The sequence below is a fragment of the Lactuca saligna genome, chromosome 4 (assembly GCF_052625555.1).
Source record: "Lactuca saligna cultivar CGN05327 chromosome 4, ASM5262555v1, whole genome shotgun sequence".
Lineage (NCBI taxonomy): Eukaryota > Viridiplantae > Streptophyta > Magnoliopsida > Asterales > Asteraceae > Lactuca > Lactuca saligna.
Genome location: NC_136420.1, coordinates 117,405,172 through 117,420,393, shown reverse-complemented (window position 1 = coordinate 117,420,393; position 15,222 = coordinate 117,405,172). Strand labels below are relative to the sequence as shown.

At 37.0% G+C, this 15,222-nt stretch overlaps 1 protein-coding gene across 1 annotated transcript; it reads right to left on the bottom strand.

The window, feature by feature from the left end:
- Positions 1 to 12,205: 12,205 nt before the first annotated feature.
- Positions 12,206 to 14,770, bottom strand: PPAN (PETER PAN-like protein). The gene is made up of 8 exons (XM_078991133.1): positions 14,579 to 14,770; positions 14,099 to 14,145; positions 13,792 to 13,974; positions 13,466 to 13,696; positions 13,252 to 13,344; positions 12,994 to 13,181; positions 12,681 to 12,874; positions 12,206 to 12,424 (listed from the first exon to the last, which is right to left on the bottom strand). Exons 2-8 carry the CDS (start codon positions 14,114 to 14,116, stop codon positions 12,342 to 12,344), a joined length of 990 nt encoding a protein of 329 aa, XP_078847259.1. The 5' UTR covers positions 14,117 to 14,145; positions 14,579 to 14,770; the 3' UTR covers positions 12,206 to 12,341.
- Between the last annotated feature and the right edge of the window lie 452 nt (positions 14,771 to 15,222).

Sequence of the window (15,222 nt, the reverse complement as noted above, 5' to 3'; positions counted from 1 at the left end):
GGCGATAAGGTGCCTTGGTAATAGGCGTCGCACCCAGAATCAAATAAATCTGGAACTCTACCTGCCTCTCGGGAGGCACACCCGGTAACTCCTCGAAGAAAACATCTGAAAACTCACACACAACCGGAACATCAGAGATAGAACTCGGTCTCTCAATGGCAACCCTCATATCTATCACATACGCTAAAAATCCCATACATCCCTGTTGTAAACCCTGCCATGCCCTGACAGCAGAACAGAAAGTTGATCCATATCTATTCCCCTCGTCATACATAGTAAGCACTCCCCCACTAAGGTCTCGTATGGTCACCATCTGACACTCATAGTCAATCAAAGCTCCAAACCGACTCAGCCAGTCCATGCCCACTATGACACAGAGATTACCTATCGTTATTGGTAACAAGTCTATCGGGAATTCAACACCAAAAATCTCCAATACACATCCCCGAAATACGTTGGTGGCAAAAATCTCATGCTCGTCGGCTATAGAAACTCTCAGTGGTCGACTCAACGCCTCACGTCTAACACTAATGTGACAACTAAAGGATAATGATATAAAAAATCGACTCGGATCTGAGTCAAATAACACCAAAGCAAGCACATAACTCACAAGAAAAATACCTATATACAGTACAATATAAGCATAACGAATCTCAAAATAACATAAATAAGGAGATACGTGCCTACAACAACATCAGGCACCGCACGGACCTCCTCCACGGTCAACTAGAATGCTCTCCCACGAGCTCTTAGAGGCTCGGCCTTCCCCGGTTGGCCATTAGTAACACGTAAAGCAGCATGAGTAGCAGTCTAAGCTGATCCCTGGGTGAGATGGGGACACTTGACCTTCTGATATCCCATCTGGTTACAGTGAAAGCAAACCGAAAATCTCTTAGGGTAGTCCCTGCCCCTGTGACCCTCCTTGCCACATTTGTAGCAAATCCCCACTTGGCAAAACCCCTCATGGATTTTTTCCGCACTTGCTATAAGTGTGGCCCTTCTGGCCTCCAGCTCTCGAATCAGTATGCTTAGCCTTCTTCGTCTCCAGTTGTGACTGTACTGGTCTCCTATCTCTCCCTTACTGCTCTCCCTCCTCCCTAGTCTGAATCTCCAGCTCAATCTTTCTCCTTTTGGCATTGGTCTACAGCTCAGCCAATGTCCCATAAGACAAGTTCGCCACAAACTCCTAGATGTCTCTCCTCAAGATTCTCAAATACCGACTCACACATGCCTACTCAGTCGACACGTGCTCATGGCAGAACAACGCCCTCTCATGAAACATCCTCGTAATCTCTGTCACTAACTTTGTCTTCTTCTTGAGAGACTTAAACTCTTGTACCAAATGTTCCATCTCCACCTGGGTAACATACTCATCTCGGAACAACTTGGTGAACCTCTCCCAAGTCACTGCAACATGATCTGCAAAGGTACAATCAGTTGTCACAAACTTCCGCCAGTCCTTCGCTCCCAAGTGAAGCTGGTTCAGCGCAAACCCGACTCTCAGATGCTCTGTACATGAACACTTATAGAAACACCCCTCAATGTCTAGGATCCATCTCATGGAAGCAATCGAATCCTGTATCCCATCAAACATTGGTGGCTTCGTGTTTTTGAACTCACGAAACAACAACGAGTCACCTCCATGTGCCTGGCTGCAGCTATGGCCGCAGTGGCTGCAGTAGCAACATCCTCTGTAACAACAATGTATCTCTCATCGAATGTATCAATGAACATGGTCTTAATAGCCCAAACATCTCTGGTATGGCATCTCGGATAGTTTTTGGCCACCTCCTCATGAATGATCCAGCGGATCTCCTCATCACTGGTAGCACTGCCCCCGGGGTTGTCGCGGGTAGTCACCATAGTGTCTCTGAAACACAAACACAAATCATCAGAGACCAGCTCAATACACATACTCACTCGATTACCCACCCCTACATGCTCCTTAGCATCCTAAGATTCTTGCTTTGGTCGCATAGAAATCCGGTGTTTTCAGGAGTATGGGGCCAATACTACCTTCTACACCAACCTATAGTCGTCCCAAGTTCTCCTCCTAGGATCCTAATTCACAGTACTCTATCCCTCACGGATCTCAACTACTCTCTATCGGTAGATTCCTCAGTGCTCGTCTAGGTATCTCTCATAGATTACTCAAAACTCTCTCTAAAGATTTGTGTTATGTTTCTCCCTACTCAGTACACAGACAGAGAAAATAGCAGATAAGATCAATCCTTAGCATACCCTAGACTAAGGCATCATGAATCAGGCAACTCTAGCCCTAATTTATGAAGTACCTAGCCTATCCTCTAGCATGCAGCTCTAATATCTCATAAATATAAACAAATAATGGTATTTTTGGAAATCACCATTCGGGCTCTGGCAAATGGTACATACCGCTCTGTCTCATTTTCTCTTAAAACATCTTACTCGTTTTAGAAAAACCATTTCTTTTTAGAAAAAAGTTCTCACATCCTTAGTTTGAGTCTGAACGTACCCGAGAGTACATCCGAATCTGTAACAACCCGAAGTTGTTCATCGCCGAAACCCGTTCTACCCGAAAAATTCGTCGTTATCAAATTCGTTCCATGTTCACTTTGGGTTAAATTATTTAAACTTATATGTTTATTATAATTTAATGAGTGTCCAAACCCCTTTGGAATTCATGAAATTAACCCAAAAGTATTTATTTCATAAGTTTTAGAAACATCCTCGCCGGGTGACGGAAACTTAATCGGGTGCGACCTAAAGCCTCGTTTAATGCCGGTATCGGGTAGAATTCCACCGTGTCCAAGTGTTACGACCTATATAAACGTGTTTAAGCACCCATTTGAAGCTTTTTCTTCCTCTCTCTAACCTCTCTCCTAAATCCAAAGTTTAAGAATCCAAAACTCAATTATAAAGCCTCAAATCCCTAAGGTACCTTCCTAACCTTAATGTATAGCATCTTTAACCTTCAAATTCGAGATTTAATCATGATTTAAGACCTTGTATATGATTTTACGGCCCTGGAAGGAGCTTAGGCCGTAAACTCATAATAAGTGGGTTTTTATGCCTTTAAACCCCTCCTAAACAATTTTGGGACTTAGATATGGCTTAATGACTTCATGGAATGGACTTATAACATTTAAAACATGGATTTTGAGACATTTGAAGGAGTTTACGGCCAAGGCACATGCTTGGGCCGTAAGCTCATATATATGGGGTTTTTATGACCTTAAACCCTTCCAAATCACTAATAAGGCTTAGATATGAATTTTAGAATATTGGTTTTAGCCTTGGAAACACTTTAAACATGGTTTTTGGGGGACTTATATGAGTTTACGGCCAAGGCTTGTGCTTGGGCCGTAAACTCCATGAAACATGGTGCAAATTCATTTCTAAGGTGTTAGAAAGCCATCCAACACCACCAAAAGCCTTGGAATAAATCATAGGACCAACCAAAAATAGTTTAAGGGGCCTTAAACACATCAAAACCCTTCATTTTAAGAGTTTACGGCCATAACATGTGTCCCATGGCCGTAAACTCCAAAAAGTGTGTCATAATGTGTCCCAAATTCATTTCAAGGCTTTAAGAAAATTTTAGAAATACATACAAACAAGTTTTTGGCTTTAAAACATAATGAATCCCTCTCTAGGAGAGTTTACGGCCATGAGGGGGGTCTCATGGGCCGTAAACTCCAAAAACCCCTTCAAATCATCAACCAAATGCATGTAAGGCTTAGGAATAAATCTAGCAATCACATGTGATTAGTTTGGAATCCAAAAACACAACTTTTCATGGGTTTATAGGAGTTTACAGCCATGAGACCATGCTAGGCCGTAAACTCCCTAAAATGTGTCATTTTGGTGTTTAAAATTTATTCCAAACCTTTAAACCAAACCTAGAAATTATCCCCTAAGTGTTTGAAGTCCAAATTGCACCATAAACCACCCACCATGAGTTTACGGCCGTAAACTCATGGGGAATGGGTGTTTAGGCCGTAAACACCATTTAGAAGTTTACTCTTGGGGAGTAAACTCATTTCCTAAGTCCCTCGCATCGTTACATGTCCTTAAACGCCACCCGGGTCCCTCCAAACACTTGTATCGGGGTGTTTTCGCGACTAGAAGTAATTGTCCCTAAAAAGTAATCAATCTAAGTCCTAATTAGATACAAATGAGTATCTTTAACTTATACTTAGGAACCTCGTGCGTTTGCAAGCCCCGGACCAACGTTTAGCATCCGAAATCGTCACATTTCTCGTCCGGTGAGTTCATACCCCTACGCCCTTTTCCGTGTTTTTCAATGTTTTCAGGGGGGGAATACAAGCAAACTATAACTGTTTTCAAATCACAACATTGATATGTTTCAAATAATATCTGACAAACTTATAAACTCTTTTACTCCTTATGTATTATGCTGAGCATAAGGAATGATTTATCAATTACAACTAAATGTATTTTAGTTAAGAAAATAACCAAACTAATCAAATTATTATGGGAATAATTTGGGGTTCTTTACTGTTCGTTTTATCATGTACTGATATCTATATAAAGTTATTAGATAAACTATGTCTGATTCAGTTTATCTCCGTATCATTTGAATGTATTGTCAGATAGTTTCATTGTATGTATCTATATTCGCTGTATTACGTTTCATAATCTTCTGTATGTTGATATCGTATGAGAACCCTGTGAATAGTTTAGTACTAGTTTGTGAGATAGTCACTGCCATTTATGGATGATCAGTAAATCCTCCCCGGAAGTGTAACCAGAGTCTCCTGGAGGGAGAGCGAGGAATTTGTGAATAGATCTATTCGGGACTGACAATCCCACACCTTAACTGTTAGCTACAATTAGGCGGGCACGCCTGGGGTGACAAATTTCTGGATATCGTTTTGATGTCTGACAAACGTCAAGGAGGTCTCGTTGTCGTATTAGCATGGTTACCCGACTTACAACATGTATTAATATAAGTTTATTCACAGCTTGGGTTTTAGAATCTATATCTCGTTCGGGATAGTGATCCCATGGTTTTATCAACTATTTTGTATCTAGTCCGGGATAGTGATCCCATGGTTTTCAAATATATTTCTTAGTATATCAAACTATCTTGTAATTAGTTCGGGATGTTAGTCCCAAGGTTATCAAACTACTTTCTATCTACAATTCATGAATATTATGGTATATCATATCTAATTCGGGATGTTTGCCCCATGATTTTTAACTATATCTTATACGGGATAGTAATCCCATGGTTTTGAATCAATAACTATTTTGGGATAGTAATCCCATGGTTTACACTTATATCTTGTCCGGGATAGTGATCCCATGGTTTTTAACCTATATCTATTACGGGATAGTAATCCCATGATTTCAATCTATATCAAGTACGGGATGATAATCCCATGGTATAAATCTATATCTTGTCCGGGATAGTGATCCCATGGTTTTCAATCTATATTTCCATATATATCAAATTATCTCGTGTCTAGTCCGGGATGGTAGTCCCATGATCTTAAATATGTATTTTCATATGTGTCGAACTATCCTATATCTCTTTCGGGATCGTGATCCCAAGATTTTCAATATATAGTTTTGTGTATTAAACTATACTTTGTGATATACAACTGGTCTTACAATTACGAAAATATGGGATTTTCCTGGGGTAAAATACAACACGTAATCGAATTGGTAACAAATGATAACTAAACTAACTTTACATAAGAAAATATGGGATTTTCTTGGATAACAAACCTTTTCGTAAAACTAAAGGAAACCGATACATTTTCATAAAACAAAACCGCTTATGAACTCACCAGTTTTATGCTGATTTTCAAACCGCTTGTATTCTCAGGTCCAAGTTAGACAGGTACCCGGCGATATCTTTTGGTGAAGACGGAGTGCTCAGAAGACTCGTGTCAACTTTTGTTAATATGATGCATATGTATATCTTGTATAACTTTACTTTTGAAACAAATGTAAACTTTCATATATATGTAATGTAATGGTTGTTTACCGTGATTACTATGTACATTGGATTTGATACACAACGTGGCGTCCACCCCGGAAATGTTTCCGCCTTTGATTTTCGGGGTGTGACAGAATCCGTCAAACCAAGGCTCTGATACCAACTTGTAACACTCTAAATTTTCAAACAAAATTTTCATTTTAAATCACAAAAAATCAATATCACATTTTCTCAAAATCACAATGTATCAAATATCAAAAACACGATTCAACAAAACAATTGATAATATCCCAGAATCCTCGACATAGTCTCAAACATATGTGTACAATCAAATCGGCGCCTTCTCAGGATCCTGAGAAGTACCTGAAACACATAACTCACAACACTGTAAGTGTAAGGATTAGCGAGTCCCCCAAAATACCACATACACAAATAATTAGCCTCTCACAGCTATAACTCGGTATGGACCCTCCGATCTCATGTGTCTTAGTGAGGACCCTCCGGTCTCACAGCTCAGTGTGGACCCTCCGGTGATGTGTCTCAATGAGGACCCTCTGGTCTCACAACTTGGGTTGGACCCTCCAGTCCTATATCTCAGTGAAGACCCTCCAATCTCTCAACTTGGTTTGGACCCTCCGGTCCTAACTCGGTAAAGCACATAATAATATAGCATATATCACAAAGACAAAATGCATAATATCACATAACTCAATATAAGCACATATGACCCTCCGGTTAATAACTCAATAAGACCCTCTGGTCACACAGTATTACCGCTCAAGTAAGTATAGTGAGAAGACTCACCTCGTAAGTAAAGCGGGTATGTCTTGTACTCGAAGCACCGGTCTAGCCTCTACCTAACATATATCGTAATTACTCTAATTAATAAACGACCCCCAAAGATGTTAGGCTAAACCCACTACAAATTCTTAGAAGGATAAAAAACCATTTTACCGTTCTGTGGCCTCTAAAGTCCACAGTTTGACCAAACTCTAAAAGTCAACAAAAGTCAACATTAAGCGTGTATGTTGGGCATACTACTTCGCCATGCGTGCATCGGGAATCATTGACACTACGCTGCCTCTATCTGGGAGTACGTTCAATGTACGTCCCAGACTTACTTTTCCCACTCTCCTAGTCTTAATTCGTTAAGACCATAACCATAATCTCAGATTTGGACTCACTAAGGTCTAATACTCCATAAAGTTTGTGACTTTAAGCCTTTTCATGGCTGAGAAAGTCTAAAACCCAAAAACTCTCACTCTTTACTCACAAAAGTGCTCATATATCATGCATGGGGAGATTTTGACGTGCACGATCCCATTTTTATGAGTCCAGTCCACTAGAGACACTTAAAGGGATAGGTATTTGGCTCTGGAGTTCAACAAGTCATAAAGCTTCAAGCTTTGGGACATAAACCCTAAAATGAACCATAATATGCACAAATCAAAACAATGAGAAAGCTTTGTGCTTGATAGCTTCAAATGATGCACCAACCACAGGGAAACTCAGATCCAAAGCTTGGACTCCAACTCTATTCTCTTGAAAGCTCCTTTTTCACTCAAAGAATCCCACAAGAATACTTTAAAGCTTAAAATGGCCACTCAAGCTAAGAGAATGGAAATTAGGGTTTTAAGGGAGTTGGAGACTAGAAATGATGGCCAGAAATGAGGCCATCATGCTCCTTAAATAGGGACACACCCCCATAATTAGGGTTTTCATTTTGATCCTAGTATGCCCAGCATATCCTCTGGTACGCCCAGCGTACTAGGTGGCTTCCACATCCAAAACACGCACATGAGTATGCTGAGCGTACATATACGTACGCTCTTCGTACTCAGCTACCACCTTTTCTCAATTAAAGGGCCAAACTTGACAACTACAATAAAACAAGGGTTAATGAGATATACCTAGTCTTAGGATGTTACATGCGGAGGTTATACCGTTAGAGGATAAGGGCGAGTCTTGGGATTTAAGTATAGACCCAACCATTAGGAAGAAAATAGGAGATTTGAAGGACAAAGACTTGTAAGAATGTTTTCATTTACTTGTCATTTAGCATAAATATACATTTGATGTGTTCTTACCTGTTTAATGTTTATGTACAAATTATGGGCAGTGTACCTTTGTGGGTATCAACAATTTAAGGTGGTATTATGTAATGAAAGATATGAAATTTACCTGATCAGAAGGACTTGTGGATGTAGAAGATGGCACTTAACTGGCATACCCTGTGCACGTGGAGTGGTTGCAATTTCATCCATGAACTTAAACTCAGAAGACTATGTAGCTAGTTGTTACAGTAAGGCAATGTATCTCACATGCTATACATATATTATTCATCATTTGAATGATAGCTCGTTGTGGACACAAAGTGAGTACACCAAGCCTTTACCCCCAAAGAGTAGAAGGTGATGTGCACAAATTATACCTATCTAGCGTTAAATTTATCAACCTAACTACTTATCTAGCAATGCACCTATAGGCAGTGTACCTAGTCAATATACAATATATTAAGTAAGTTGGGTATCAAACATAGTGAGCGGATTTAATTTACTAATTGAACTACTAAAAATTAATCTAAAACAAGCAAAAGTTAATTGGGTTTAAATATGAACCTTACATCAAAATTCAAATTATACTTTTCAAACTCCATTTCCATTTTTCTAATTGTTCGCTTTTGTTGGAACCTGGACACTAGACAAAAAAAAATTTCTTTTATCCCTACCTATCGGACAATTAATTATTCAATTTCAAGGTCACAATCATTGTCTTTCAGGTCTATTTCGGCACGAGCATCTAAAAAGTTTGTATAATTTGAGTTTGATGTATTTTTCCTTTCCGAAGCATCACTCCCTTCATCTCATCCACCAAATGTCATTTCGGACAACTTATTACAACCCTCCAAAACTCAGCATGTTCAATAAATTCCCGCTATTTTCCACCTGGTGTATTTCGAGCATTCCCCCGGAAATATCTTTATCACTTTGGTCACTTTTACGTTGATATTTTAAGTTGGTGTGCAATATGTTAAACTTCGTGACCATCTTATTTACGTATCAATACTTGGAGCATAGTTAGTCCTTCATATGGTACTCGCCACGATGCATTTCCATGTGAAAATGGTATGTAATGTGTCTTCAAAAATGTTGCAATGATTGCAAATTACCAGTTATCGCATCGTTCAATATGTCGGCCCATGAATGGGCCAATGCGACTTCTTCTATTGTTGTCCATGTTTAAGCGGATTGCTTGCCTTTTCTTTTGGATTGGGATGGGGGTTGAGATTCGAGAATGCATTCAACTTCCGGATTAGGTGGGCGTTGAGTTTCGGGAAGAGGCGAAGAGCACATAAATAGGGTTGGGGTTAGTTTTGTGTAGGAAAATATGAATGTGTTGCGGGAAATTGAAATTCGTTGAGTTGATAAATTGGGGCTTCAAATTGTTGTCAGTAAATAATTTTGGAGAAGTAATACGAACAACATTTTGAGTATGTATGTTGGAACTAGTAACCCGGGATTGATTTCGAACGAACATTGTGTCGGTGTTATTGGGAGAATTATTTAAAATCATTTGAATGTAAAAGTAGATTGAAAGGAAGAGTGAAGATGCGGTAAAAAGTGTTATTATTAATTGGTATATATAAAGAACGAAAAAAAAAATTATAAAAACCGGTTGTTGAAAATAGTTGGGAGATGTTGCGATTTTCTATTATGGCCACCCTCACCACCAGGTGATTTTTGAGTCTACGATGGTGTTCCGCACCCACCACGATGCCAGGTCACACTCATCACATCCCACAATAAGAATATACCTTTAAGGTTATAAGAGGTAGTAGCACTCCTATGTCATATCATTTTTTTATTCTGTCACGAGATTTTTTTTTAGTATTTCATAGGGAGTAGTATAACCTCTAGCATTCCTTACGTTTTATTTTCTTTTTCAAATTTGAATAAATTATATGATTTTCTCAAATTTAAATAAATTATATTTTTTAATTTATGATTGTCTTTTTCAAATATAAAAAAATTATATTTTTTTAATACACAAACATTTCATATCACATAAATTATTATTTTCTAAAACACAAATACTTAATATTAAATAAAAAATGATACAATAAATTAAAACATAAAATACAATTAAAACTACATTTAAAACATGAAAATACCTAGAACATGACTTATTACTCGACTTAAAACTACAATTAAGATATAAAAATACTACTACTTATTCCACTGATATTTTAGTAATCTCCGTCCTTGAATTGTTGAAAATCTGATGATTCTCCTTGGACAAGTTGATTCCCTTTCTTAAGAAAAGCTTTAGCGCACGGTTCCATTCTTTTCTTTTCCCAATTACAAATATTTGTCAAGATTATTGTCCAACCCTTGGATGTTGGTTTTATTTCCTTTACTTCACTCGATACAATGAACTTTGAACATCTTTTAGTTTTCTTTTTGCTTTGTCTAGTCCCATATGACAAGTTGCAACTTCGTTTGGATCTTCGTTGTTGAGATCAATCCTAATATGCGCATTAGAAGATTGATTTTGGGTTGATTCGGAAGTTTTGTTTCGTTTGGACATACCCGCAAAATCATCAATACTTTTTGGATTCAGCCATTCAGCATTGTTCTTCACAACTCACCAAAACGCCTCATTTGCAAAAGCTTTTCTAACTTTTGTCTTATAAATTTGATGACATTTGCTGTGACATCCACCTTGTTTGCACCGCTTTGCTGGTTACGGGCCACATTCATGTAGATGTGATCGAACTTCATTGACTTTTTGTTGGCGGTTCACAATTTCGAGTAAACTTGATTAGGATTGTGGTACTCCTAATTCATTTGGACACAAAAACTTCTCTGAACTCTGAATTTAAAGGTTGTCGAATCTTAGTCATCCCCCGTCGTCGGATCCTCTGATACATCTAGCCATGCTTGCAGTAATGCCTTCTCTTCTTTATTAGTCCATCATTGGCATTTTGCCTTTTCCTTTTTATTTACTTTTTCCTTTTGGGTCAATTTTGGTCTCTTGAACACCCATTCATCAAAAGAATCGGTTGACTCATTGACTAGTCGGCATAGTTCATATTGAAAATTAGTTTGGGGTTGAGGATAGGAAAAAAATTGGTTTCTTGAACCGACTCGTACGGATCAAGATCGAAAGTTGGACGAGGTATTGGTTTGGATAAAATGGCATTGGTTGAGATTGGAAGTGAGTAGAATATGGATGGAATGGATACATTTATGGAGTCATAGTACGATAATAGTCACTTGTAGGTGAATGAATAGATTGATCGAGTGAAGGTCAATAAAAAGTTTGGTGATGGAAGTGAGTAGAGTATGGATGGAATTGATATATTTATGTAGTTATTCACTTGTTCTTGTTTAACCATGAAGGGAGATACAATTAATTTGTCACATTCAAAAAAACCGCAAAGTTACCTATATACTCTATATGGATGGTTACTGGATAAACGAAAAAAATTACAAAGTTTTGCAATAAAATCATTAAAAAATAAATAAATAAAAAAGAATCTATAGATGCTTACCCGAATTGCAATGGTTTTTTTTTTCATATTATTAACCTATCATTCAATTGCAATTAATTCGTTTCACAAAAATAAACATAATACAAATTTATCAAAACCAAAAATGAGATTGTAATAGGAAAACATTTTCCTCTGCTTTTAAAAGATAAAATTTAATGAATTTTGTAAAAATATATACATTATATAATATAGTAAATCTAAACCCCCTTTTCATACCACCCCACCGGCATTGATTTGTTTCAGATTCATCGCACCTCCTACTAAACCCATTCCTCCATTGTTGAAGGCATGTGTCTTCTTATTTCGCATTGATCTTTCGGACTTTCTAGAATGTCTCTCCTTGGAATGAATTGAATAGTCGTTGTTCTACAAAAGGCTTTAGTTAGCTATAATTTTTGACTTGAGATTCAGTTTAAGTAAAGTTGGACAAGTTATTGGTAAAACTAGGCTGCTACTAACATCTACAAACAATCTGCAATCAAGGTGTAATACGTTGGATGCATCTGGGTTTTCTTCTCTTTGTCTAATTTTTATAGGAATTTGAAAGTAATTTTGATGCTCACCAACTGGTCGATAAAATGCTTAAACCAAAAACCACAAAGTAAAATCATTTCTATTGCATCGGTTAAAAAAACAAATAATTAATTTTCATAGTCCTCTAATTTTACTAATCGGGATCCACAAAATGAATGTGGAGAAGATTTCGAATGAAAATGATAAATAAAGGAAACAAAAAAACATATATTTTACATAAGATCATAAAAATGGAAGCAAATCCACATTTCCAAAAATAGCAAACGAACATCGAACCTAAGAAAATTGTAAAATTAAATCGTATTACTCGTCTTCATGCTCACTTCCTTCCTCAGCATCTCCTTCAGAACCTTCCTCTGACTCCTCTTTCTTTTCCTCGCTATTTCCTAAAACAAACAAAATATAAAAAAAAAAAAATTCACTTGTTAAAGAGAACCCACTAAGTTCCACAACTTTACAAAATCCACCCTCATCTCTTTTTCTTCAATCTCCCCATTCATGTTCCATTTCTTTCTATTACAACATTCTACTTTCATTTTTTGTCTTATCAGGACATAATGTATCAATATCAAATTACTTTTACGCAAGGTAAAAAAGTAAATACCACAATTTTTCATGTTAAAAAAAAAAAAAAAAAGTTACCGTATTCACTAAAAATTACAGTCCCCGAACATAATCCATCCTCGATCTTAATAAGCTGAAGTGTCATGCGGGGCCCAATCTCTTGAAGCTTAACAGCACTTTTAGTAGAAGCCTTATTCACTCTCCCAACATCACTTGCTAAACTCACAGTCGCTGCTTCCTCATCTCCTTCACTTTCCGATCCATACCCCGCCCTTTTCATTTTCAAAAACCAAAAAAACATTACCACTTTACCTTCATTTTACTTATACAAAAACTTACTACGTGTGTGTGTGAAAGAGAAAAAAAAAAAAAAAAAAAAAAAAAACATTACTTTGTTACAAAGTCACTGACATCTTGAAGAGATCTGAGATCCGGAACTTGATGATTTTGCACAAATTTTCTTATTCTACGTGAGACTCCAACTGGTTGCAATCTGATGGAATAATGCCTAAAATCGATAAGCTTTGTCTCTTTGTTGTAATTAAGTAACACAATTCTCTGGCATGATGAGAGTTTCACCTGAAAATTTTAATATAAATTATAAATTATAAATTATCGCTCTTCAAATTTATAAAATATTAAGCCTTACTGTTTTAATGTCGATAGCAGGGAAGATATTTTGAAACATAATTGTTGTAAGTTTCAAATGTTGTTCACCGGTTCCAAAACCAGAGAGCACGATCTGTATTCAGATTCAAATTTTTTATATTAGCTTTGTGAGAAAACAATAATGACTAAATACAAAAAAATAAATCAACAAAAGTAGATTGCAAATTTGTAAAAGATGTGAATTAGGGAAATACAAGGGGGGAGTTTTTGAAGAGGTCTTTTGGAACTCTTGGGCGTAATTGGGAGTTTGCAATATCAACAGCTAAAGAATACTCTTGAATTTTGAATGTAAGAGTGGGGCCCTGTGGTGTTCTTGCAACTCTTAAGTATGGGGAACTTCCTGTTTTTGATAGCATAAGAAAATGTGTTACTCCCATGGGACCCGCAACATTCAAGAAATCTTTCAGGTTGTTGCGCTTCTTTTCCTGTATCAGTAATACATGATAAAAAGTTATTAAGAGGTGAAGTGGTGAAAAAAAATTTAAAGGGTTTAAGTGTTTAAAGGTTAAAAGAGAATTACCTTTAGATTTAGAGCTGTATATGGAAGCATCATCTTTCTCAAGTCTGCTTGTAATTGTTTGAGAGAACCAGGTAATTTCAATCTTGAAAACACAAAGCTTCTTGGTATCTTATCACCTGTAACATGATCCACATTCTGTTGTGGCTGTTTCTTTGCTGGCTTCACAAATACCACTTTTTTTTTCTGATAACAAATGATTGTATCATAAATGTATTAAATTTAAAGACGTTTGATGTAAATAGTAACATGGTATCGTATTTTCTTTTAATTATCTTCACAGGCGAAAGAACTGAGTAACAGTACTTACATTACGGAAACGAGCCATCTTCGAGAATTATGTGTTCGCTTGTTGCCCTAAATTGTGTTTATGAAACAAAATTGGTTAGTACGATAACATGAATTAAGATTCCAGTTAATTGCAATATGTGTGCGATGATAACTCAAAAGGTTAGCTCTTTTGGAGACTACAGTGATAACGAATGAATATCAATCAATTCAAACATAAAACATAACTAATGGGTGCTAGTGTTGGCTACTCTTACAGGTTTAAGATCTAGGTTCAATTGATAACTGAAGCACAAACTCGTACATAGGAAAAAAACGACAGCAGGAAAATCAATACACGTTTCAAATTCAAAGATAAACAAGATGTTTCTATTTTACAGCTCTTATGCATCAATTGATAAATTCAGTGAACCGACAAATTATTCTAACAGGAACCAGGGAAAAGAAGGAAGAATGAAGCTAGGAAAAAAATCGACGGCAGGAAAAATGGAACAAAACCAACCTAGCTGTGGGGTGCGACGGTCTCCGGTGTTGCTGTGGGGGTGCGACGGTCTCCGGCCGGTGGCTTCACAGGAGAGAAGGCGGTAGCAGGGGAGGCAACGATCGACAGAACACGCGATGGATGGAGGCGTCTGTGATTTGTGTAGATACGTATGAGGTTTATTAGGTTAAGGGGTTTAGGGCAAGGGTATAATGGTCGATTCGTTCAAACGATGAAATAAGGAGTTTTTGTACGTAAGCGATAACAAATTGACAAAACTGCAAAAATGGTCATCATGGTAATTTTTTTAGGTTTGGTCCAAATCTTAATTTTTTTGGATTGGTGGTCTTTTTTAAACTAGTTTGTACGTGGAAAAGATCCATTCCCAAATTGAAAAGGCTAAAATACCTTTAATATATTTATTTTTTTATTTTTCTTTCTTTTTTTTAACTATTTTATAATTAATAAATAAATACAAAAACTCTCTCTCTCTCCCCACATTCTTTTTCTTTTCATTTAAGAACACTTTCATCTTCTTCATCTATTTTTTCTTAATCAAAATTCCATATCTAAACATCGATTCCAAATACATAGAAACACTCATGAACATACATATCAACATACACTCACATACATCATCGAAATCGAACTCTACAAGTTTGATC